Source organism: Mixophyes fleayi, chromosome 3 (genome assembly GCF_038048845.1).
Source record: "Mixophyes fleayi isolate aMixFle1 chromosome 3, aMixFle1.hap1, whole genome shotgun sequence".
NCBI lineage: Eukaryota > Metazoa > Chordata > Amphibia > Anura > Limnodynastidae > Mixophyes > Mixophyes fleayi.
Genome location: NC_134404.1, coordinates 125,439,427 through 125,466,530, shown reverse-complemented (window position 1 = coordinate 125,466,530; position 27,104 = coordinate 125,439,427). Strand labels below are relative to the sequence as shown.

Below are 27,104 nucleotides of genomic sequence, written 5' to 3'. Positions count from 1 at the left end.
ACCTTCTTATGTTTGGTTATACGCCCTAATTTGTGACTTCCATCAACATTCCTGCCTAGTAGTGACCTTGTGAGTCTCCCTCTAAAATGAGGGTGGCGAGCCATTGTCTGATCTGATAGGTCAGCCTCCCAATTCTCCAGGCGCTTTGCATGAGATATGTTTAGGCACAGCAAAGATCTGCCTATGGAGTATTGTCGAAGCGTCAGACTAGTGGACCTAGTGTTATTGTACCTCCCTTCTATGGGCCTCCCACCCCTCAATTCGAGTACTTCAGATATGTTTAGAGGGAATGGCACTAGTCCTATATTATGCTGCCCTTGAGACACGTGAGAGCACACCCAACACTCGGTTTAGTTTAGCACCTTACCCACCAGGGAGTGATAATCCTCCAAAGGATGCCCGCCTATATTCAGAGTACTGGGGGACTGGCATCGTTGGATGCATCTCTCTTCAACTAGGGAGTCGCAGAACTTGCAGATACAATACTCATCAGACAATAGCCCCTCACACTGCCTCCGAGAACCTGAGCTAGCAGACCGTTTCATAACCCCTGGACCAAGTTTGATAATGGGCTGCTCTGAGTATCCTATTAACTTTTCTTCGGCCTCCATTTCATCCGTCTCACTCCCAGAACTCTGCTCCGTCCTCCATCCTCCTTCACAAAAATAGAATGTCCTAGAAAAAGTAAAAACAAGGAAAATCCTGGAACAAAAGGAAAACAAAAACCGCCACTCCATCGCTGGAAAGATAGCTCTGAGGCAACGTCTCTGGTTCAGGTGTCTCAACTGCAGGCTTTAGGTCTCCCGGAACAGGCTCACAAGTGACAGCTCTATGTCGTCGGTCTGAGTTTTGTCTTTCACTTTCTCCGGATTATGGACTCTCCTGCAGTGGGTGGAATGGACCCAAGTGTCTCTCTATGCAACCTTTAGTGATGTAGTACTGGTCAGCAGCACTTGATACGGGCCTTCCCAACGGTCTGTTAAACAACCTGAACGTAAGAAATTGCGGATCATAACATAGTCTCCAGGTTCAACATCATGACAGTTCGTCTCTGGCATACCAGGTGACAGCATTTTTAGTTTTTGTTGTTGTTGTTTTAGCTGTCTACTCATTCTTATAACATATTGTACAGTCACTTCATTATTACACTTCAAGTTGTCTTGTGGACTCACGATCAAATGAGGTTGTCGTCCGAACAGTATCTCAAAGGGGGACAGATTAAGAGGAGGTCTAGGAGTGGTTCGAATGCTATGGAGGACCAACGGCAAAGCCTCAGGCCATGCCAACCCAGTTTCAGCCATTATCTTACCCAGCTTGTTCTTTATAGTACCGTTTACTCTCTCCACCTTACCACTGGCTTGTGGTCGGTAAGTGGTGTGAAGTCTGCTACTGATTCCCATGAGTTTACACATATTTTGGAAGATATCACCAGTAAAATGGGTACCCCTATCACTTTCAATGATTCTAGGGATCCCGAACCTACACACAAAGTCTTGTACAATTTTCTTTGCAGTGAACACAGCAGTATTAGTGGCTGCCGGATATGCTTCTACCCAACCGGAAAACACATCAATACACACTAACACATACTTTAGATTCCTGCACGGTGGTAATTGGATATAGTCAATTTGTATTACCTGAAAAGGTCCGTCTGTAGGAGGGATGTGGGATGGCTCATTTGGAATAGTTTTCCCAAAATTTTTCCTCAAACAAGTAAGACATGACATTGCTTTTTTACCAGCCTGAGAGGAAAATCCGGGAGCACACCAGTATGCTCTCACCAGTTTGCACATACCTTCTTTACCCAGGTGAGTCAGACCGTGTGCTGCTTCAGCCAGGCTTGGATAGTATGTTCGGGGAGCTACAGGCTTACCTTGTCCATCCCTCCAGAGTCCTGAGGACTCTTGACCACATCCCTTCACCTTCCAGACCGCCCTTTCCTGCAGGGAACACAAATCTTGCATTTCAATTAATTTCTGTATGTCTAATGTCTGAAAAACCATCATAGTCTCGGTCGATACAGTCATAGGTTGCCCTGCTGCCCATTTAGCAGCTTCGTCTGCCCTGTTGTTGCCCAATGACACTGGGTCTTCTTCAAAGGTATGGGCTTTGCACTTTATGATGGCTACTGTTCTGGGTAACTGTATCGCTGTCAGAAGTCCTTTTATGTGTTGTGAGTGTGCTACTGGTGTACCTGCTGCTGTTGTAAAGTTTCTAAGACGCCAAAGGGCCCCAAAATCGTGCACTACACCGAATGCGTACCTAGAGTCAGTATATATATTGGCTGATTTACCCTCTGCCAATTCACACGCTCTCCTTAGTGCTACCAGTTCCGCCACCTGGGCTGAGTGAGGTGGACCAAGGGGTTCAGCTTCTACCACATCCTGATCGTCTACAACAGCGTAACCAGTACATAGCTCTCCTGTCTCTGTCTGTCTATGGCAACTTCCGTCTGTATAAAACGTAAAATCTACATTTTCTAAGGGGGTGTCACGTATGTCGGGCCTTGCAGTAAAGGTCTGATTCAGGTGTTCCATACAGTCATGCGTGTCAGTATTCTTGCCTAACTCATCATCAACCAGGGTCTCCTCACCTCCCACCCTTTGTGTCTCTAGAGACACATACGGAAGGTATGTAGCTGGATTTAAGGTGCTACATCGTTTGATGGTGATGTTTGAGGGTGCCATCAGGGCTAGTTCCCACTTTGTGAATCTAGCTGAAGAAACATGTCTGGTTTGGGCTGAATTTAACAGAGCTGATACAGCATGGGGTGTATAGATAGTTGAATTATGTCCTAATACTACATCCTCGCTCTTACTTACTAGAAGGGCCGTTGCTGCTACACTTCTGAGACATGTTGGGAGTGATCTTGCCACATTGTCTAATTGTGCACTGTAGTATGCTACCGGTCTGCTAGCGTCACCATGTTTCTGTGCGAGGACACCTGCTGCACAACCATCAGCTTCTGTACAAAATAGCTCAAAAGGCTTTTCATAATCAGGTATTCCCAATGCAGGTGCTCTAGTCAGACTATCTTTAAGATTAAAGAACGCTTGCTCTGACTCTTCTGTGTGCACAACACGTTCTGGTTTCGAGGAAGAGACTAGCTCCTGCAATGGTAATGCCAGAATAGAAAAACCTGGGATCCAGGATCTACAGTATCCACACATCCCCAAGAAAGTACGAATCTGCTTCTGGCTCTGCTGCAGAGTCATGTGTTGTATGGCCTCAATTCTGTCGGTTGTCAGGTGTCTTAGCCCCTTAGTGAGGCAGTGTCCTAAGTATTTGACCTTAGTCTGGCATGGCTGTAATTTATCCTTTGCCACCTTGTGCCCTGTTTGTGAAAGATGAAGCAACAACAATTTAGTATCATGTAAACATGACATAAAAGAATCAGAGCACAACAACAAATCGTCCACATATTGAATTAGAACAGACCCATTGTGGGGTTGAAAGGATTGCAAACAGTCATGTAAGGCTTGGGAGAAAATACTGGGGCTGTCAATGAACCCCTGGGGTAGTCTGGTCCATGTGTATTGCACTCCCCTGTAGGAGAATGCAAAAAGGTATTGGCAGTCAGGGTGAAGAGGGACTGAAAAGAAAGCAGAACATAGATCAATCACAGTAAAATGACTGGCAGACGGTGGAATCTGCATGAGGATGACAGCTGGATTCGGCACTACGGGGAATTGGCTCTCAACAACTTTGTTAATTCCCCTTAAGTCCTGGACTAATCTATAGCCCCTCCCCCCACTCTTCTTTACAGGGAAAATGGGACTATTTGCTGTACTGGCTGTACGGATTAAAATCCCTTGTTGTATCAGCCTCTCAATAACAGGATATAGCCCTAGTTCCACCTCCGGTTTTAATGGATACTGTAGGATTTTTGGAGCTATCCTACCACTTTTTAGATTGACCATGACAGGGGCTACGTTTGCCATCAGTCCAGTGTCCTGTCCATCTCTGGTCCATAGGGAACCTGGTATTTCCAGCAACATCCCCTTTACTTGAGATGGACTTTGTTCTATAACAGGAGAGTGTAACATTAACCTTTGAGGGGTGTCCAATATGTCCTGTACCTCATGTGCAACCTTCTCGGGTATATCTAGGAACACACCATCTGAAGTACAGTATATGACACATCCCATTTTACATAGCAAGTCTCTCCCTAGCAAGTTAGTAGGAGCCGCTGCAGCTAAGAGAAACGAATGCTTGGTATGCAGGGGCCCGATAGTAACTTCAGCGGGTTTAGTTAGAAGATAATGTAACACTTTTCCCGTTACCCCCATAGCTGGAATAGTTTTACTGGTCACCTATAGATTGAAAGGAGAGGTTATCACAGATCGGGCCGCCCCTGTATCTACCAGAAAGGTTTGTTTCCTACCAGCTATGTCAACTATCATTGTTGGTTCTTCACTCTGACTCCCAGTTAACCTCACTGGCTGTAGACTACAGGTATGACCTGACCCCTAGCGCTGACTATTGATTTCCCGCGCAGCATTTGCTGCCGTAATATGCGCGGGTAGATGTGAGTCTTCTAGTCTATGTGAATCCCTCCTTGGAGGATATCTATGTGACCCACCTTTCTGTGTATTGAGTCTTTCCTTTTTACAATCTCTAGCGTAATGTCCTTCCTCGTTACAGTTGAAACACCTGATCACTTTAGGTTTCTTGTTATATGGGTTGTATGCTGGTGGTCGTGTATGCACCCTTTCTAGAGCCTGTATACTTACCGTCATTAACCTATCACTTTTCTCCTCCCTTTTTCTAAAAAGGTTTTTGTCATGCTCCACAGCAGACTCCCTAAGAGAGTCTACCGTGACGCCTCTCCAATTAGGTAATGTGGTTTGTACTCTCGTCTTTAAATTTTCTCTAAGGCCATCCATCAATACCCCTACAGCTACCTCTCTGTGATGTGGGTCCTCACTTATGTTGGATATCCCAGTAAACTGTGTTATCGCTGCTATAGCTCTAGTGAAGTAATCTGCTGCTGTTTCACTATCCTTTTGTTTAATGGTGAAAATCTTACTCCAATTTACTACTACTGGAAAACAGATGGCTAAGTTTTTGACAATCTGTTCTATGTTCTTTTGGTTAATCTCATCAGTCAAGGTGTCATCTTCCTCCAGCAAACAATCTTCAATGAATTTTTGTATGTTAGTATTGGGAGGAAGACACGCCCTCAACACTACACGCCAATCCTTATTGGTTGGTTCGTGGGCGTTTCCTAACTCTTTTACAAATTTCTGACACTTAGCCAACTCTTTTCTAGGATCTGGGAATTCAGTCATAATGGAACGTAATTCTGATCTAGTCCAGGGACAATGCATTGTAACATTTCCCATTGGGAACTGATATTGTGCGGACTGGGAATGCACCCTCTGGTATACTGACTTCAGGGGACACTACAGGATTTGCTGGTTCTAGATTTAGAACGCTTTCACTCCTAGTGATCACGCTACTCTCACCTATCTCAGCCATTTTCTCATACTTGCGCTGAGCCTCTAGTACACTAACAGCATGGGCAATGGCCGAAATCACAGTGGGTTCATCTTCATTTTCAGATACACTTGATTGAAACTGGCTTAAAACAGGGTACAACTTAGCAATTTTTCTAGTTTCAGTTTTAACAACGGCTGTACTTACCCCTCCCGCCACATAAGGTGGCGGGGGCGCGCTTGCGCTGAGTTCGCCACGCTTCGCAACGGTTACATCCGCCTTGCGCACGCTTTTCGTCACACCTACTTCCGGTTTGCATTCGCTGCTCTGCCACGTGTTACCTTCCATTTGCCACAATTTTAAACAATCATTATGTTTATTCCTCACTTTCGTTGAGGTAATCAACCATACTTTATCTTTTACAGTATTTAGTACCTCTGCATTAAAACTTCCTATTGTTGGGAAAGGCCTATCACAAGTTTTGGTCATCTTGACCCACGTGTCACAATACACAGTTGCGTATGCACCATATTATTTACACATGAGAAACCTCGCTGAACCAATAGGGCCTTCCTTTGGCAGTACACTGACCATCTCTAACGTATGCTTAGCACCCATGTTGAACAATATACCAACTCTTTTGCTACAATCACACCTAGAGATCTTTAATGCCCGGTGAACGTATTTCCTTTAGCCGCGTTCACTCGCTCTTCTCGCCCCTGGCGAGGATTCCTAATACAGAAATATCACTGTGGGCCCCAAGGGCTATCAGCTCCTCTATACCCTGGCTCAACCACAAAATCTGCTGAGTTTATTATAACTGGGAGAACAAAGTCAATACAATCAACCAGCCTTTCCAATATAATTCCTCCTAGCTGCTTCACCAATTCGCACTCAAGATGCGGTTAGATCGCACTGCCTACCAATACTAATTATTAGCAAACCTTGCGATCTATTGGTAGCGCTTTTGCGAAAACCCGGTTTTCGCATTCGGTATACCTGCCCTGTATACCGTCCTTTAGTTGGGCAATCCGCCTCGTCAGACAGCAACTGAGCACAATAAATAATAAACAGTGTATCTACGTTACAACATCACACACTATACACCTTTTCTGCGCAGAAAATTAAAAGTTCCCAACAACAGTCATAATATCTCAGAGGCTTTCACAAGTCATTATACTATGCATGTATAATAACTATCAAAACGATTGTTTAACCACGTGGCAAATCTACCGGAAGTTCGCGTACGCACAGCAGGAAATACACATACGCTAAGCAATGCAATACAGTTAAAACGCACAATGACAGAAAAAAGAAACAGTTTTTTCTTTTGTCCCTAGGTTCTAGTTAGCGTGCCCTAGATAATGCAAAATATAGTAAATACAGCCGTTACTTATCGCAGGCGCTCTGGATCCAGTGCACTCATTCAATCCTGAAGTCTGGGGACAAGATGTCTGCATACTGGATCACAAGCTGCTGCTTATATACACAATCAAATACAGTAATACAATGAAGATGGTATAGCTTGCATCTATTGGTCCAGGTCTCAGGAATGTGCAAGGGGTTGTCAATCATTGGCTGGTTCATCCTAAGGAATCCAAAGGAGGGGGTCATCTCTGCAGGCGGTATGCTCTGCTCTTCCCGCCAAGATTCCTTAGTCTTAAGTAGTTCATAATTCCCTATCATTCATAACTTGTGTATGCACTCTGCGATTCCCTCGCAGAGTGAACCAAACAGTAGGATATGTACCAAGGTTCATTATGATACCACTCATGATGTTATTCCTTCAACCCGTTCCGTGTATTTCACTAATATGCATGTAACTCTGATATAACATATAAATACTACTATATTTCGACATAACTGACTATGTGTTGCAACTACCATTAATGTGTACTATTTTATAAGTATGCGTGTTTGTGCGAATGTATGGTAAAAGACCAATTACTGTTGCTGCCACGTGTAGTGGATGCGTACGCCCTTTCACGCCGTAGCGTGCCCTTGTACGCCGATGCGTACCGTACGCATCTTTTCAGACAAAGACAACCAAGTTTTCTAGACTTTAATTGAAATGACTTTATCCAATTTGCTGACTTCGACATTACATTATTTAGATGATATGTTCATTAGATCAGTATGCTAGCTTCCCTTACTGAAACACCAAAGAAGCATGTTGCCATCTGCTCCAGGTAATATTACTGTTGTGGTTTAGTATTAATATTTCATTTTCTAACATTTTAAAATTTAAAAAAATCTTGCAAAAAATGGTCCATGTCCATGTGGAAGTAGATGGGGGTTATTTACAAAAGTAATTGCAAATGTGCAGTAATGCATAGCAATAGGAATCAAGCACTTGCTTTATTTGTCTAACTTGCTCTAAGCCAATTGATGATTAGTTGCTGTGGATTAATGTACTTTTGGGTTTATTCATTAAATAAACTCTTATACAGTGGGCTTAATGGTTAGCACTTCTGCCTCACAGCACTGGGGTCATGAGTTCGATTCCAGACCATGGCCTTATCTGTGTGGAGTTTGTATGTTCTGCCCATGTTTGCGTGAGTTTCCTCCGGGTGCTCCAGTTTCCTCCCATATCCCAAAAACATACTGGTAGCATATTTGACTGCTATTAAATTGACCTTAGTCTGTCTCAGTCTGTGTGTGTATGTCAGGGAATTCAGACTGTAAGTTCCAATGGTGCAGGGACTGATGTGAGTTACATAAATAGCTGCTGATGATGATTCAGGTCACACACACAGTGTTTCTTAGCCTCACTGAACCTATTCTGTTTACAGGCACGGGCTGGCAGGTTGCAGCCCGGGGGGCGCACAGGCGGCCGCATCACATGACACGCAATGCGGCCTCGTCATAATGACGCGGCCGCATCGCGTGTCATGTGATGCGGCCGTCTGTGTGCTGACAGGCCGCATCGCATGACAAGTGATACGGCCGACGGTAGTATTCGGCCAGTATTGATTCCACGGGGGAGGGGCGACCGGCCCGAACAGCCGTTAGACAGAGCGGCCCGGGGGACCGCTGCCCCACTGCCCCTCGGTCCAGCCCGCCCCTGTCTGTTTACATCTCTAAAATTTCTAAAACAAAACAAACTTATTGCCCAGTGCCTTATAATGCCAAACAGTTAAATTACACAGATTTGTTGTATGTGTTACTTCCATTTAATGGTACATGTGAATTAATGCATATATTTAATATCATGCCTTCAGGGGCATTCATCCTGTATCTTCCCTCTCCTGTACCTTCTGTATTCATGCTGCCAGTGACTGCTCTACTACTGCAATGGGTGCAAGAGACAGTGCGTGTGGTTGGTGTCACTCTGCACATTTACTGCAGTCACTGAGTGTGAGCACTGGGGTAGAATGCCTGGTGTGGGAATAGGAGCAAACTCAGGATGTGAGGACTGTGTCTACGGCACCTCTATAATATAATAATATATATGGTGCTACTTGAGTGAAGGTTCTCACTAAGCCTCATGAGAGGAATGGCCCGGCTTGCATTTTGAAAGCATATTCTGCATCCTCTTGAATGTAAAAGTCTAGTAAGGAAACATTAAATCAGGTATATTTAAAAATAGTTTTGCTGAACTTTCAAAACTGAAAAATGCAATGACATTTTGGCGAAAATAATAATTTATCTGGGCAATTTGTATATAACAAAACGAAAGAACACATTTGTTTTCAGATGACTATATGATGCTTCTGCAATATATTGTGTCACCCATAACAAAACCAGTTTCAGGCACTATGGTGGAGGGGCTACAGAAGTATTGGTGTTGTCTAACTTTTCAACCCTTCATAGGATATAATTGTTTGTAATTAGAAGGCTGCGTAAGGCTGTTGTTGTATCTTTTTGTTGATATAAAATGTGTATAGTGCAACATTTTCTTAGTGAATTTGTGTATTATTTCATCATGTTCTGCTTCTATCATAATAAAATATATTGCAGCTAAAAATACATTTAGGAAGAAAATGTATACATTGATTGTGCATTCAAATTAACTATTGTTGTTGTATGCACTCTTTTCATCAGGCTTTATACATGCAGATAGCAAGATAAGTCAGTATAAAGGTATAACTAGCTCATTTTGAGGGAAGCTGCGTGTAGCACTCTCATGGGCTGCCATTCTGTAAGCCCTTTCACAGTAGTACTCATTTTTTGTATATGTCAGATTGCCCACTGCTTGCATGTGGAGATTGCCCAAAGTTCCTTTTGTCTGTCTCCTTTGTAAAGAGTTGTGTGGAATTTTAACTACCTAGTGAGGTGGGAGAGGCTGATCTCATTTCAGATGAGGGACCAAGGTGGAACTTTTGACAGATTGGACAGGTAAAGGGAAGACACCCCGCCCTCTCCATGCCTGAATCCCAGGTGTATATATAAACAGAGTTTTAAATAAATGATGTGACAGACAGAGGGAGAGAAACTTCTTTATTCCTGGTGTCGTCTTGCAAGAGTTGTACCTACTTGGGGCCATTCAGGGGGGTGTACAGAGAATCCTTGAGCCTGAAAAGAGGAAGGCATCTCTGACTAACCTTACAGCCAAGATGTTGTACCTGGAAAATAATGCCCAGGCTCAATATAGTGAGGTAAAGTATAACACTACAATATTCTTGTTCTTTTACATAATGCATGGAAAACCCATGATCGGAAGCTATTTTGAGTAAAGTTATTAAAATATAACTATATTCATCTATACATATATATATATATATATATATATATATATATATATGTATATATCCATATATATATATATATATATATATATATATATATATATATATATATATATATATATATATATGTGAGCATATATATATATATATATATATATATATATATATATATATATATATAAAACTAGCTTTTGATCAGATACAGCCTACCCCTACCATTAAGATAAATATATTTTTAATCAATGTATAGTAATATAATATTTTTTTATTTTGTGTTATTATAAGCATTTGGGAAACTGAAGATATAAATTGTATCATGAAGTTATATGACTGTGTAAAACTCTATCCTAGGTGATTTGTACAATGTCACGCCTTATGAATAGACTTTGTATATAGTGCTCATTTGCAAATACATATTTTATAATCGCCAATCGGTTGCTACTTTTTATTTGTTCTTAATTGAACACTGCATTATATAGTAACTTAGTTGTATCCAAGCACATCTTGCAATGCTGGATTGACATTCCTGAGTGCAACAGTAAAAGGGCAGCTGCTGCTACTCATTTGAATGGTCAGGATTATATGGTATTGTGCAAAAGAGAAGTGTTAAGATTATAACACACTAGGTACTGTAGTTACAGGAATTTTGTAGCTTTTGTTGCATGTGAAATGCTTTCCTTTTTTTAGTACATATGGTTTGATTTCAAGATTTCAAAAGACTTTTTTTGAGTAGTATTTTCTTGCATTGGAAACTGTCCAAAGATTTGTGTGTCAATTGTTGGCGGTGACATTATTTGTTCTATAAGCAGGTGGAAACAGAGAAGTTGTTCACAATGATCTAAGAAGAATTGATTTAGCTTATAATGAGATTTTGAATACCAACAGATTATTTACATTTGGTCTTTTGCAAGGTTAAACGCCTACAATTCCCCGTTCTCCATAGACACATTTTTGAATAGAACAAGTCTCCCCATTTAACTTCACACTGCTTTTTAATAGTAGTTATTGCAGTCTTTTTCATAATGACGGGCTCACTTCCAGAATGGGAATGTTTATGGTTTACAGAAAATCTCCATTTAGGGTAAGATAGACTATTGTGTTCATGACTTCTCAAGACAGCGAGCAGCATTCACCAACGGCAGAACATTTTGCTGTCTGTGTTTCAAATAATATGTTTAAGGAAGTCATGCACCAAGGACCCCTTACTTTCCTTATTTTAATACAAGTTCCATTTTCATAGTACCTGCTGGCGTTGGCCTCTAATAGCCAAGATTTATCATTCCGCCTCATTATGGTGCAAAATTCTACCTTGCAAGTAACAATCACATGAACTAAATAGACATGAACACTTTATAGAGGATAAAAGTTTTTTGAAAGCCGTTGTCGAAAGTGCCGTCTTTCTTCATTTTGCTTATGTAATGTTATTTGGATACATCAACGATTACTGTGTTTCTCGTTACAGTTTTTGATGAGGTAAATCTTTCATAAATTCAAGCCCAAATTTTGAAAATGACCAGCTGTTTTTTTAGGATTAGTCTTTACACCATCTGCAGAATTTTTTAAAACGAACATTTCAATGCTACGAAAAAAACCAAAACACATTAACTAGAAGCAGGATCTCTGGGTAACAACAATCAACAATTACACTATTATAATATCTGGGTGACTAAAACCTTGATCGGTTCAGAGTGCTTTTGTCTCATTTTCGAATATAAAAAACACAGGTGTTTAAGTCTAAAGTCCCCATGAACTGAGTGGTTAGATTAGACACATTAATGCAATTCTTGTGAATGGGAGTTGTTAATGGGTCAATTTTAAAAGATGAGAGGAAGCAAAGGATAAGACTATGGGATTAAGGTTGTAATAGTGTCCAGGGGACTGGGAGGAAAGGAATTTCTGTTTGTCAAGTTTTCCTCCACCCCCATCTGGTTACAATCTCATAGCACCAGTAAAAAAAAATATGGCAGAAATGGTAACTCAAACATACCCCTATACATTCTACGCTGCCCCCATGTGGGTGCTTATGTTGTTATTTCACTGTTCAAAAGAAGCAACCGTCTGAAATTAAAGCTCTGAAAATGTTCCCTTGAGTGTTTCTGTAATGAACTAAGACTAAAAAATTAAGAGCAGATTAGGTCAAATTGTAGCTATTTCTTCAAATTGCTTTGTTACCATATTGTTCATAAAAGTAAAATGAAAACATTTAAGAGTTGAAGTTGACAGCTGTATTCTAAAAAATGTATAGTTAAATCGTCTATATCTGATAACTTACCTGGAGATCTATGTATTAAACTGAGATCAACCATTAAAAGGGAGAAAACAGCAGTTCTCTCTGTAAAATCGCAAAATGTATGAAGAATTTTTGGCAGACGAAATCAAAGATTTCTCCTGCCATAACCCACATAATCATCATCATCATCATCATTTATTTATATAGCGCCAACATATTCCGTAGCGCTTTACAATTGGGGACAAACGTAATAAACTAATAAACAAACTGGGTAAAACAGACAAAGAGGTGAGAAGGCCCTGCTCGCAAGCTTACAATAATGTTTTTTAACGCTGTCCCCATAGATTAATATGCGGACTGCGAAGTTGTGCAATGCATCAATCCTTGAAAAGCTTTGCATTGCACAGAAAGGTAACGTCATGTCAGGATGGAGTTATCTGTCAGTGTCTATGGGTTCCAGCTGAAGCCTCTCCGGCCTGGCTAGATCCCACACTGTGGAAGTGTGTGCGCATGCATAGCACTTCCTCCTTTCACTGGCAGCGCTAAGCTGCTGGCAAATAGGAAAATCTCTTCGCACTGGAGGGGTGACCCCCCCAGGGCTCCCAGAGTAGCCCCGAGATGGTGCATTTCAGCGGTGCTTAAAGATGCATCGCTGCGATGTGCAGCAATGCATATTTACTAGCAACGCATGTTATTAATACATAGACCCCCTAATGTTGTCTAAAAATGAAACAAAGTCTGATCTAATATTACTTATGTTGCATAAAACCACAGCACGCTCAGTAGTTTTCATCAAGAAGTCTGTCCTGCAGATAAAGTAACTTGGGGACTGTACACTTCTATCCGTTCAAACATTAGAAAATAATGCACTATGAGCGAACATTCTCAGAGCATTTGGGACCGCAAAGCAAAGCGTTCTGCAATGCAAGGGATATAAATATATTTATTTTTCTGCATGCAGGGAAGGTACTGACTGATTTTGCAGGTAGTACACAAATTCTGGACAGCTTGATTTCAACAATGCAATTTAGAGTTGAGCTAAGACACACCCCCTCCCAACCCTAAATCTGTCTGTACATTTTAAATGGGGGGCCTTGCAGTGCAACATGATCTTGCCCAAGTGTAAATTTTCTCCTATCTATAAATGAGGCTCTTAATGAGAAACGTTGAGAATATTTGAATGTATCCTCATAGGGCTTGTTGCTATTTGCTCTGCCAAATATGGTTCTCTTGTGCATTTTCCTATGGCCATTTCAGAATTTACCACACATTGTTTTCTACATAAAGACCATTCTATCTTATGGTCTCCACCAATATTTTATATGGTCATCACCATTTTCAATGCAAATTACATTTTTTAGCCTAATAGTTTTCTAATGTGAGAACACTACAAGCAAGTGGGAACAAGTCTTTCCAATTTGAGATGCTAAACAATTCAAACAAACAGCTGGTTTTCTTTTGTGATTTATGATGTCACTAATGACATTTGCGTCGGTCGAAGAAATCACCTGGTTCATTTTGGACTTTACTGATATTAAGCCGATGGCAGGATTATGCGTTTGTTGTCACATCCTGTCATTTGTTCAATCACTGCTGCATTATGATGGTCTTGATCATCTAGCCAGGCTGTGTTTAAAGTGTGCTAGAGCAAATCATGGTGAGAGTTATACATGTGGGTGGGTGTCTATGGGTGAATTGAAATGCCGCTTTGAAAGTGCTTCCTTTTTATTATCTGGCTAGTTATGGGAAACTCTTGTGAAACCAAGCTGCAGGTGGGAAGATGCGTAGAAACCTTTCATCTCCATTCTACTCTTTCTTATGCACTCTATTTGCTCATGATGCTTCATTGCAATGTGATAACTGTCCTAGAAGTTGGCACATTTGTATTTTTAGACTAGTGTCTTTGCATTTATTCTGTTCAGGTTTTATGTTTTTGTTTTAATGCCCCACATGTTTCCACGCAAACGCGAAGGCTATACTTTTGTTTCAATGTACTTGTATTCTGTTTAATTAGTCCACTGTAAATAATAACACAGCTATAAAGAAAAGGAAAACATTTACATATGAAACTAAATAAAATAAGTTTAATGATTGTCATCCATGGGGACATAAGATTGATTAGGAACATAATCTGCTGCTAAACATGTCATTGTTAATGTTTATGTGACGAGTGATAATAACCGTTTGTTTATGAATTATAAGGTTTCAGCCTTTTCTAAAGCAGTCATCTTGTTCCAGTGTTCATGAAACTTAAACTTTCAGTTAAGCCCTGCAGGTACTTTCTGTGACATGGTATGTGCAAGCGAGAGTCTAGTCTTTGCCCTATAAATTCCAGCCCTAAGGGTACAGAAATGGGCAACAAATATTACCCATAATGGAGAACAACTTAATCTTAGTCTATCGGCTAAATTTATTCTGGAAAATGTTTTCATAGAAGACTTGACTGCTGTAGGTTTATGTGAGTCATATTATAAGTATTATAGAGTTATACACTCTTCAATTGTATGTGAGGATTTTGTCTCTAAAACATAATGTCATCCCACCTGCTCTTTAAGCACATTACACTTCAGGGCCGGTGCCTACAGTGATCATTTTTATGTCAATGATGTACATGAGCAGGACTTGAATTTTAAAACACTGAGCAGGACTCTATTCAATACAGTGAAATATAATCTATTTAGCTTGTAAAAGAAAAAAACGATATATTTGGACTTTTGATGCAATTTTCATGCTCAGTAGAGGAAATGGCTAGTGTCTTACAAGTGCTACATCCACCGTTCTTCACTGGGTGTTCCATCAACTCCATTGCAAATTAAGGCACATAATACATGAGTGTTAAATGCTTCTATATGAAATAATTTCAGCAAGTTCTTCTCTCTCTCTCTCTCTCTCTCTCTCTCTCTCTCCCTCTCTCTCTCCTCTCTCTCTCTCCCCCTCTCTCCCTCTCGCTCTCCTCTCTCTCTCTCTCCCCCTCTCTCTCTCTCCCCCTCTCTCCCCCTCTCTCTCTCTCCACACAATACCGTAGTGATACCCCTTAGTTGTGCTGATCTCTAGACCCAATTAAATCAGTACTTTTCTATCATTGTGGAAAGTTTACTTCTCTATAACTAATAGCTGTACAAATTAGAACTTGCTAAAATAATTTGAAGTATATATCAATCTATTACAAAAGCTATTTATAAAACATTATATTGCTGTATATTAATTTATTGTAGACATGCTGCTATGTAAATTGAATATTTGTAATCCTCACAGGATGACCCTACCAGCAGGTTAAGAGTTAGTGAGACCTAGACATTTGTTTATTCTGTCATGAGATCTTTGCTCTTGAATTTGTTCAGGTTTTCACCTGGTTCAGACTTTGGGTTTTACACTTCCTGCTCCTAATACTTCTGTCTGTCTTGTTGACATTTCTTTTGTTAACCGAGCAATGTGAGAGCGTCTGATGCTGGCCTTCTTTAAACTGGGCATCACACTTGTCTGGAATATAGGTGTTTCACCTAGCCTGCTACAAACCTTCTGAAACTCAATCTCTAGGATTCCTCTGTATCGATGACTTTCAAGTCTAAGCTCAAGAATGTGAAAGTGTTTTGCTTTATGCTTTGTGGGAAAACTGCAAAAGTATAGATATTTATTTCATGTTGTGGTTCTCATTTGGAGTCTTTGCTTGGGAATTCCCTTTTTTGCATCGATAGTTGTATTTTTGTATATTTTTAAGTTTGAAAAGCTAAAAAGAATATTTTATTTAAGTCCATATAAGAATTTATAATCCTGCTATAGCTATTACCACAGTAAATAAAGGAAAATCTTAAACCTTACTAATTCTTTTTATTCAGTAATAATGTGTCGGCAAGTGCTGGTCGAACACCACAATTGAAACATTTTGAAAGTCCTGAATCATCTCTTCCTAACATTGGGGTGCTGATTCACACTTCCCATTAAGCAACTCATGTTCCTCTTAGTCATCTTCTTAGAGGCAAAATGCCTTGCCAAGAGGATGAACAAACCTTTTGTTTGTACATAGACACTTCATCGAAATGTAGTTTGTTATGTTACTGCGATTACCACAACATGATTTTTATTTACAGACTTGCAAAGTACAGAGTATGCTTTTTAATTATATTTTGGAAATCCCAACCTGCTAGCCTAGGGACAATCTATGTGACATTCAGTACATGAGATAAGCACAGATAGTTGCTATTTTTACCATATGGGCACAAGATCGACATTTGTCATATTGGCTGAAACTACCAAGATCCTCGATCATTTTGAAATTGAAAGGATTATTATCAAGCATGGTGGATAATGTGGTCACAAGATGACTGCTGATAGCCCCTACTTCGATATTTTCTTTTATTTTGCAACCTTACTAATAGGTTGTATTGGAGCTGGAAGTGCTCCAGCTGCTTAGCACATAAGGCAGATTGGCCAGATATCATCTGATTCGGTCACCTATGTGGGATAATACTGTTTTGAGCGGCTGGATGGATCCATGTGTGTCCAGTTTTAGGATTGCACTTTTTTAAAGCTGCACTATAAACTACTGAAATTTGTTTACAATGCGCTCCTCCCCCTAGCTAGAACCCAGAGATTGATACACGCAGTCATTTTTACCAGGTTCCTCTGTTCCTTTCACAACCCCAGCTGAAAATTGGGCAGGAGGACTAAGCCACAAGCTTCAATAATCATTGGACCTTCCACTCGCATCCACCCTCGGACACAGGAAGACTGTATTGGCAGAAGTTAGCACCCTTTGAAATGGTCTGTTCCGTCACCAATCTATATTTCCATGAAATTTCACTACAATTTCGGTAATCCATTTCCCTGTGCATGTATGTATAGTTCATGCACTTTATGTCACAGTTGAAGACACTTTGAAATGTGCAATTAATCTCTCCTTTTGAGATCAGTCATGTACCTGGGAGTGTCCCAATGTGCACTTTTAAAACTCTGATCTTCAAATCTGCCAATCAGTTCTTTCTTTTGAAATGACTTTATTAATTACAGCTTACTTGTTTGTTTGTAATATTTGAGCAGTCAGACTGGTTTTTGTGCCTGTTAAATATAATGCATATCATCTTGAAATGGCAGATTAACAACCATGGATTGTTTGGTGTGTTTAATTTTCTGTTTTATTTTTTCCTGCTAACTTTTCTTTGCATTTCTACAACTGGAAGTTGTATGAAATGATCAATTACACAGATATTGTAACAGAGATTTCTATCTATATAATACAGAATGGCTGCTTCCTCTGTGAGTAGTTGTAGGGAGCACGTGGTGTTGTGGCTTAGACCCTTCACATCAGCTGTTGGCTTCATTATGATTGTAAGAATATACCAATATCAATAAAGAGTGGATGATAGGAAAGGAAGACACCCCCCCCACATAATTCATGATCACATGACATATGATGCATGATAGTACATTTTTAAAAGTTCAAATAAAAGATCAAAATAACTAAAATAAAGAGATGTATTAATATTGTACCATTCGGCTTGCTCAACTGAGATTAAAAAATGGTAGCATTCCCTTTATTGTGTTGACAGTAGTTTGCAAAAGTTTATATCATGCATGAAGTTGCTAGAAATCCACAAGCAATTTAATTTATGGGTGTGTTTTGTCTTATGAATCCAATATTAAATGAACAGTATACATTATGGTTTATTTCTTGTTGGTTCATCCAAGTTTTCTGTTTTCTTCTAGCCACAGTATACAAACTTAGGGCTGCTGAACAGCATGGAACAGCAGATACAGAATGGTTCCTCTTCCACTAGCCCATATACCAATGAGCATGCACAGAACAGTGTAACAGCACCATCACCATATGCTCAGCCGAGCTCCACCTTCGATGCCCTGTCACCATCTCCAGCCATCCCATCAAATACTGATTACCCAGGACCTCACAGCTTTGATGTCTCATTTCAGCAATCCAGCACAGCCAAGTCTGCTACTTGGACGGTAAGCAAACATTGGTAGCGTTATTGTTGGTGTCACTTGCTTTGTGGCTTGTCTGGTCTCAAAATAAATTATCCGTATTTTACAGGTATTTATAGTACATTGTATGTTCCTTGCTTCTATATTGAGTTTAGAAGGCATTTAAAGTTAACTGTTCCACTTTTACCTAATCCCCACCTCCTCCAACTAGCAGAACTGTTAGCACTCCATGGCAGATATCCTCTCAGTTTGGGAGACCTTGCCTCTACAAGCACTGTGAAACGTATTGTCTTGTTATACATAATATGAAACAGTTCAAATTAAAATGTACTGTGTCAGTTTCACATGGAAACGCCATTTGAACCTTGTCTGCTGATTTGAACACAAAAATCACTTGGTGGTCCTGGATTAGTACCCACACTGTTCTGCTTGTTGGTGGAAGGGGTATTTTAGAAAAAAAAAAGTTTTCAGGTAGAGTTATCCTTTAATATGGTTTAGATAGTGTAAATAAATTGCTACCTTTGAGGAAAAACACATGTAAGTGAGATGCCAAGAAACTATTGTAGGAGAGGGAGGTGGGATGTTCACAGATAAGTGATGAGGTCGAGGTTAGTTTCCATTAACAACCAAGGAGAAGTCATCTGCAATGATTAAAACACCCTGCAATGGCTTTAGATCTAATTGCCCTCAAATCATAGCACATATGGGTCCAAAATCACCGCTGATCCTATAGTGAAGGCGGCTTGTAAATTTGAGTTAGCGTTGACCACACCTAAACGTGTATGAGGTCTCCTTCCAATGGGGCTCTGTCGGATATGGCTGTTTGGTCCATGCAGGGCCGGATTAACCATAGGGCTAACTGGGCTACAGCCCAGGGGCCTATGGCATCCAGGGGGCCCTTGAAAGTGCTCAGCAGCAGTATTGATCGGTCGAGGGCGGGGGCACCCCCGGCACGATCAGTGCTGCTGAGCACTTTCACTGCGGTCCTTCTCCGGCACGCTGTAGTCTCCTTACTGAGGAGATCTCGTGAGTCTTACTCTCACGAGATCTCCTCAGTAAAGAGCATACAGCGCGCCGGAGAAGGAGGTAAGTGCCGGGGGGGGAACGGGGGGAAGGGAAGCTCGGATCACAGGGGGGCATGGGCCACTCGGACCACGGGGGGGCGCGGGCAGCTCGGATCATGGGGGGGCCCTCACGGGAGAATGGAGGCCCCCTTAGCCCAGGGGCCTCCATTCCCTTAATCCGGCCCTGGGTCCATGTACTAAACAGCCAGATGAGACAAAGATAGACTCATGTATGGGGACCTCTACAGCTATACATGGTACCTGTGATGGTAAAGTCGGATATTAGGAGAGCAAGCTACGTATTGCTAAGGAATATATTGCTAAACAATATTAAGCATGGACTTCCTTTTAAGTCAACGTATTTGTAGGGTGTTTATCTTTTTGTATTTCTTGCATTTTCGAAGGGAAACAATATATTTAAAACACATTACTGTAATAGAAAGTTAAGACTCTTTTACATGTTTAGTACCATTATGTCATTAATAAATTAGTAATAATAGCATATAATTAGTAATTCATTGTTTATTTTACCTTGTGTATGGTGAGAAACTGACAGTGTTCAGATTCTCATGTGTGACACTCACATCATCTCCTCCCAGCTGATGGACAGAGATGAGACACTAATGAATGGTCTACACCTGGAATTTCTGTGCACTCGCCAGATAAAGTAGTCCGCCTACTGCAGAAAGGCAAAACAGCTCCTACCTAGTATTTGTTTTCAAACATGACCTGCAATCACATATGACTAATAGAACCTGTTTAGCATGATATATACATTTTACCCACAGAGGTATTAGGGTAAATAGTGCAGTAAAACACTGGATCATCCTACACATAAAAATAAATTTTAAATTTACAAATAAGGGTATTATTTTTCATTTGCTTACATAACGTTCATTGAAACTTTCTTTCAGTACTTCCAATTCCCGGGTTTAAGTTGTACATAAGATCATTGACATATACTTATATATTTATAGACAACTGCCTGTCGGCTCATTTTAAGATTATCCCCCCCCCCCCACCACCACCAGCAGCGCTACATGATTTTGCCAATATGCAAAATTACAGCTTCTAGCTTGATTTACTCCTATGTGTAACTTATGCTCTTTGTCCTCGTGTCCTTTACTGTATTTCATATACTGATCCAAAAATCGCAATTTGTAAGCCCGTTTCTGACACAGGTGTCACTATTGCTGAACCAAAACTGTTAGTGGCAGACTAAGTGTGTAGCACGGGATACGTCTGATTACTGGGATCAAGACCACTAGAATACAGCTCTCAGTTTAATTAAAATACCACTAGGGAACTACCTAAGTGAAGGGTGGACTGGGGAGTGCATGGGACTTCTATAGCAAATCTTGGTCTAACAGTAATACCAACAGAGGAGATCCAATGTCTCTTTAACACATCGGTTGTGCTCTACTGATTAAAGCATATTATATATAGAAATAGGTTTTTCCCCCGACCCTTTAGTAAGCATTTTGTCTCACACTTTGGGCCTGATTCATTAAGGATCTTAACTTAAGAAACTTCTTATTTAAGTCTCATGGACAAAACCATGTTACAATGCAAGGGGTGCAAATTAGTATTCTGTTTTGCACATAAGTTAAATACTGACTGTTTTTTCATGTAGCACACAAATATCAACTTTAAATTTCAGTGTACAAATAAACTATCAAGTATTTGTGTGCTACATGAAAAAAACAGTCAGTATTTAACTTATGTGCAAAACAGAATACTAATTTGCACCCCTTGCATTGTAACATGGTTTTGTCCAGGAGACTGAAATAAGAAGTTTCTTAAGTTAAGATCCTTAATGAATCAGGCCCTTTATTCCTAACTCTTGTGCACCTAATGTAATCCAACTGTGATGTATATATTTGACAGCATCCAATCTTGAGTAAGTACACATATTTGATATCGTAATATTTGGGAAAAATCATTGATACATTTTGAGGTTGCACTATTTTCAGGAAAAGCTCAATGCAATCCAATATATGATTTGTGTATGAAAAAACATGTACTATATTCCATGTGGCTGAATTTATCACAACTAAACGTCCATGTCCAGGATACAGTGTTTTGATTAGGTAAACTGATGTTTTCATGTACAAGACATTCACTTTGAATTGCGTGTGGATAGGCGGTTACATTTGGCTAAGAAAGGCTTTTTTCAGGTTGATCAAGAATAAACCAGTTATTCAGGTACACACACAAAAATGTAATCCTAATGAAGCTATAATTTCAGGTGAATACATTGCATTTTAGATGCACTTTAAATCAATCCCTCCCTGACAGGTATTATGTTCCTAAGCTCCCCCTATCTCATGTAAGGGCATTTGTGAGAGTCATCCTATAGCCATACAATAACCAATAAAAGTCAGTCAATACAAATACTGGCCACTAAGGCACTGTTATCACTTGGAATCGCTCCCTGTATTTCCATTACTATGAATGATCCAAATATAATTTTTGGGCGCAACTGAAAATGTGGTCAGCAGACCGCTGTTTTCATCTGCTAACTATACTTAGTAGACCTCCATTTTATCCAGCAAGATTGGCCATCTGCGACCCAGTTGATTTTGGTAGAGGTTCTGGTACAGGTTTATCCAAGAGCTTATTTCTTGATAACTAATATGGGTTTATTCAGTAATTAAGTACTTGCCTCCATCACATGTTATGTTACTTTAATATCCAATGGACATAAGATGCATAAGTATATGTTAATTAAATATTTGTGATCCTGATTAGAGCAAGGGGTTTTGCAATGGTTTTACTCCGACTATATTGAATTTCTATCTCTATGCATTAGGCATCAAATCTTGGTAATACGTGTGTATAAAGACTCCATAACATATGGTAATTTAACACCATTTATGGAATATAATATCTTGTACAGAAAAAGGCAAGTATACATCCAATGTGTGAAGTTGTTCTGCAAAGTTGCTCCTATTGAGCATTCAGAAGCCGCAGGTTTCCAAACAATCCCCAAGACAAGCCTCGGGTGACTGGTAGCCACGTTGCTTACATATCTCCTGCTTGTACCTGACTTTTTATTGGAACTCTTATAGATTTGAAACAAAGCATATGGCAGCCCCCATAATTGACATTATTTTGTTAAGGAATCATGAGTGTCATATTAGATGGTGATCTTTTATATGTATTTTAATATAGTGTTATTTATTGTCATCTAATTAATGACATATGCAGATAATTTGTTTTAACTCATGTTTATAAATGTAATTATTCAAATAATTACTTTGTTAGAAGACTTTAGTGGCACTATATAAACAAAAAATAAAAAAAAGGTTGTGATAAGAGAAGTATGGAATAAGTAGCTCATGTATGCATTTGGAATACTTGCCTATAAGGACTGTGGAGCACAATGGATTTCATTACATTTAATTGTCATATACTAAAAGAAACCCCACCCTTTTTATTATACAAAATGCAACTAGAAGCCTGGATTAAAACTGCTTTCAGCGTATAAAAAATGAAATCACCGTGTGAAGGTGAGCAATAAGCGCATTCCAAGGCCTGTGGCAATATTACACTGAAATTTCAGTTTACAAGCCAAGTAGAGACTACAGACATAACACATAAACTCTTTTTTTCAACTTAGTTAAAACGTTGCTAAAAGTGGCAGCTTATTGGATTACTGAATATGACAGAAGTCAGGATTTTGTTCATCAGCTTCTTTCGCTCCATAAATACAGTTAGTAAGTTGTCTGGAAGAGACATTTTCCGTGTATTTTTTCTGCTTTTAATTTTGTCTTTTTACGAGGGAAAAGGATGTTACATTTTTTTTACCTGCTTTCTTTCATGTCAGCTCCGCCAATTTTTGGCGATCAGACAGGTGGTCAGGACATTCGCTCCTGGCTTTTAACTTGCCATAAAACAGAAGCACCTGGTTTTTTGTCTGCTGCCAAGTAATAATTTAGAGATTTACCACCTACCTAGAAAATGCTATCACTGGGATTCATATCCTATTGTCAGTTGTTTTAGCCTTTCCTGTGTGCATGTGAATGTACAGTATATTGCAAAGGAAATTTGGAGAGGTAGTTTAGACGCCAGATATGCAGTGCAGCTTTGACTAATGGTGTAACGGGCTTTACATGAAGTTGCAGGGCTCTCTACATTCTTGTTAAATGAAAATATGTGACCAGGTTAGCCATTCGCTGCTATAACTCTTTTTAAGCGTTTAATACTTCTAAACTCTAAGACCTAAAGAAACAATCAGCCATGTTAGATTTCCGTACACCTACACTCTCCTTGATACAGAAACACTGCCAGATTAACATTCTTCCAGCTTTTTTGCATGACCAGAAGTGTAACAGTAGCCACTGCTAAGTGGCTGCCACTGGGCCCGAAGGTGCACAGACTCCTAATGGCATATGGGAGTTTTGCGTGCCCCTATATTAGCATAGGGAACTCAGTGTTTTTATACTGTGCTTTCCTGTACAAAGCAGGGAGTATAGTGCTAAATTCCTGACACACTACTGCTTTGCTCTGTGAAAGCTGCTAACTACAGTCATAGAAGGAATTGGTGTTCGTATGTCAAGAACTTGGAGCTTAAGCTGTCTGCTATGTGCAGGTAAAAAGTAAATGCAGCTGTGCAGAGTACCCACATTCTGTTAGCTAGTCTACTAACTAATGTGTGTGTCTGCTCACTGCTGGCCTGCAGTGAGCACTCTAATCAAGTGGTTCCCATCATTCTCCCGTGCGTCTGCACCAGCTGAGTTTTTGGGACCTTATAGATGTGTTTTCTGGGTGTTGGGTGGTGGTGATGTAGGGGCCCTTTAAAACTTTGCTGTAGGACCTAGTAGTCCATTGTTATGCCAGATATGGTTGGTGGATAGGAGGGGGAATAAAAGGATTTGGGGCCCTTCAAAATGTTGCTATCGCCCCCTTTTATTCCCGCTTACCCTGCTATCCTGTGCACTACTGATGATTATGGAAGCGAAAAGGGTGTCTTAATTTGACAGTGTAAGCTCCAGTATTGGGAACCCGACCTGACTTCTGTACGGTGGTGGGACACTCCTTAAGATCAGAAGGTAGTATAAGAACCCACCAAGCTATATTTCCCAATAGGAAAACAAGCAAAACCCTTTGAAGTATCATTATTTGGATAAAATAGTTTATAAGAATAAGTCAAGTAGACAACGCATGTATTTTTGGGTTCCTGTAGGAAAGTATTTATTTCACTATTAATAAAACCACTCCTCAGTTTAGCTGCAGGCGAAGAATAAGAAATGATGTGTTTCAGAGATGATTGTTCTTGCTGTGGGCAAGATGTAGCTTGCAGAAGAACATCTGCAGCCAGCCCGTTCTGTATGAGATGGGGCCAAGACTTGTTTGTATCCTGATGCTTGTCATAACATGCATGGAACAGAAAGAATACCTGTACTTCCAGAGAAAAGAAATCATGCAGGACCTATTGATTTATGTCTGGAAAACGAATGTGCAGTCCATTAGTCAATGTATTTAGCAATTCTGATTGTGCTGTTTTTCTTTCGCAATGATGATCATGGAGGTAGAAAAATATAAACTAGGCTAGAAATTGATGACAGATAGACTATTCAGAAAGTTTGCATATAAAACATTTTCTTTGGAAAACGTACTATTGAGGTTACAGACGTCTGCTGTATTCATTTTTGGCCCATGGGAAGTCAATTGCATTAGCCACAGATGTGTCATAGGCCCGGCGGTGGAACTACTGCCATTGCAGGTGATGCAGTGGCTACAGGACCCAGAGGAAAGGGGGACCCAGTGCTACTGGTACATCGGCCCTGCTCTGTTCCAGAACTAACAGCCCAAATGGGTCTTCACTGAGTATGCCCTGTCACTTGCTCGTGCTGAGAGCAGCAAAGTGGGGGCTATAGGGATGATTTGGCATCACCAGATCCCTGCTAAGGTCTGACGATGCAGTGTTACACCCCTCTGTAGTGCTTATAGACAATGGCATTAAAAAAATAAGTACATTTGGCATGCAGTTGTAAATAGCATTTTTAGCACATTTAGGACCACGGAAGCTCGCTGCCTAGTTGTGATCCTTGTTCCTTGAACTATCCTTTGTCCCCCACATTGACTCTTTATTTGAATCATGCTGCATACATCTAAAAAACATTTCCAGAATATTCACATATCTCACACAAGACACTGCAAAAAATTTAATTCATGCACTCATCATCTCCCGCATTGACTATTGCAATTCCCTCCTTACTGGTCTTCCCCTAAACAGATTCTAACCACTTCAATCTATTTTGCACGCAGCGGCTAGATTGATTTTCCTTGCAAATCGTTCTTAAACTGCTGAATCACTCTGTCAGTGTCTACATTGGTTACCTGTTTTTTACCGAATGCTATATACAATATATACTTTCCCAATTCATACCCATGCGGTAAAAGCAATGTAATTGAGCAGACACCGAACATGAGTAAAATTGAGAGTGGGTATGGGTTCATTGGACTGCTTTCTATTTAATGCCACATGTGTTGTGCTAGCATTTACAACACAAAACACTAGCTACAGCGCACAAAAATAATGTCAGTGGATATGAGTGTTAAAAGTGTTTAAAAGAAGCTGAAAGTGAATGTCTCATTCAATGGTACAAAGCAAAGCAATTTAACTAGCAGTAATATTCTTTTTCTCCAGCACCAGTGATATGGTACGTGTAATTCTATGTTTCAATGTATTGTCATTGACCTCCTACTGGAATAAATAGTATTTCTTTTAGTTGGTCATTTATGTCACACATTTATTTGAAACAGATGTATATCTCTGGAACTGTGAGACTAATGCTCTCCTAACTATTCATTATGGTTAAGGCTCAAATCTGTAAATGTTATTTTTTTCCCCCTGTATTTTAGTTGGGTGAGGGCTGTGATTTGTTGTGGCATCACAGAATAAAGGTCAGATGAGAACAACTTGTCCACATTGAGCAGCAGTTATCATCATTATTATTATTATTATTATTATTATTATTATTATTATTTTATTTATAGTGCACCAACAAATACTGCAGCACTACTACTTTGCTTATCTGTATGTATGGTGTATGGTTATGTCATACATTATGCACATCATCATATTAAACACACTATCCTATTGCTGTTCTCTTACAGTATATTTGTCAGTATATTTGTCTACCATAAAATCCCATCTGAACAGATCTCAAGTTTGTTCATTTTTCAGTCATTGAAAAGTACATAAGAGTGGGCTTTACAAACACATCCTTTCCTTTATTCAGTGATGTCAAATGGTTTTTTTTTGCTAACATTGTTCTGTGTGTTGATTTTAAAGAAGTCATGCAACACATTTGGGCTTGGTACCATGTATTGTTCAGCCAATTTTCTTTGCTATAGGCAAGTACACATTTCTGGTCGACCCACCTACTTAATTTTGTCCTGTATTATTACTGAAGATGTCTAGACAGACGTAAAAAGCCATAACAAGGGAGGAGTATTAAAGTACAGTGTAAACTGAAAAAGCAATAGATATGACAATAAATTGTGCTTTCCGTAGCAGGTAAAGGGACTTATCTTCCTAAATGCTCCGTGACAAGTTCATGTTTAAATATATAAATATGGTGATCATAATGAATTTACTCAATACAGAACTTTGTAGTGTTGTAAATTGATGCACACACATATAAAGGGATGTACACAATTCTGCACAGAGGGGTCAAGAGCAATAGCCCCATTGGCTCATTTCACACTTCAGCACTAAAAATAATCTGCATTTGATAA

General features: G+C 39.9%; 1 protein-coding gene across 6 annotated transcripts in view; it reads left to right on the top strand.

The window, feature by feature from the left end:
* Positions 1 to 9,862: 9,862 nt before the first annotated feature.
* The window catches only part of TP63 (tumor protein p63), a 56,423-nt gene continuing 39,181 nt past the window's right edge, over positions 9,863 to 27,104 (top strand). For all 6 annotated transcript variants that reach the window (XM_075202304.1, XM_075202302.1, XM_075202303.1 and 3 more), the window contains exons 1-2: positions 9,863 to 10,037; positions 18,061 to 18,315. In XM_075202304.1, the coding sequence (XP_075058405.1) occupies positions 9,996 to 10,037; positions 18,061 to 18,315 (297 nt within the window). In that variant the 5' untranslated portion in view covers positions 9,863 to 9,995. The remainder of the gene's footprint in view (positions 10,038 to 18,060; positions 18,316 to 27,104) is intronic.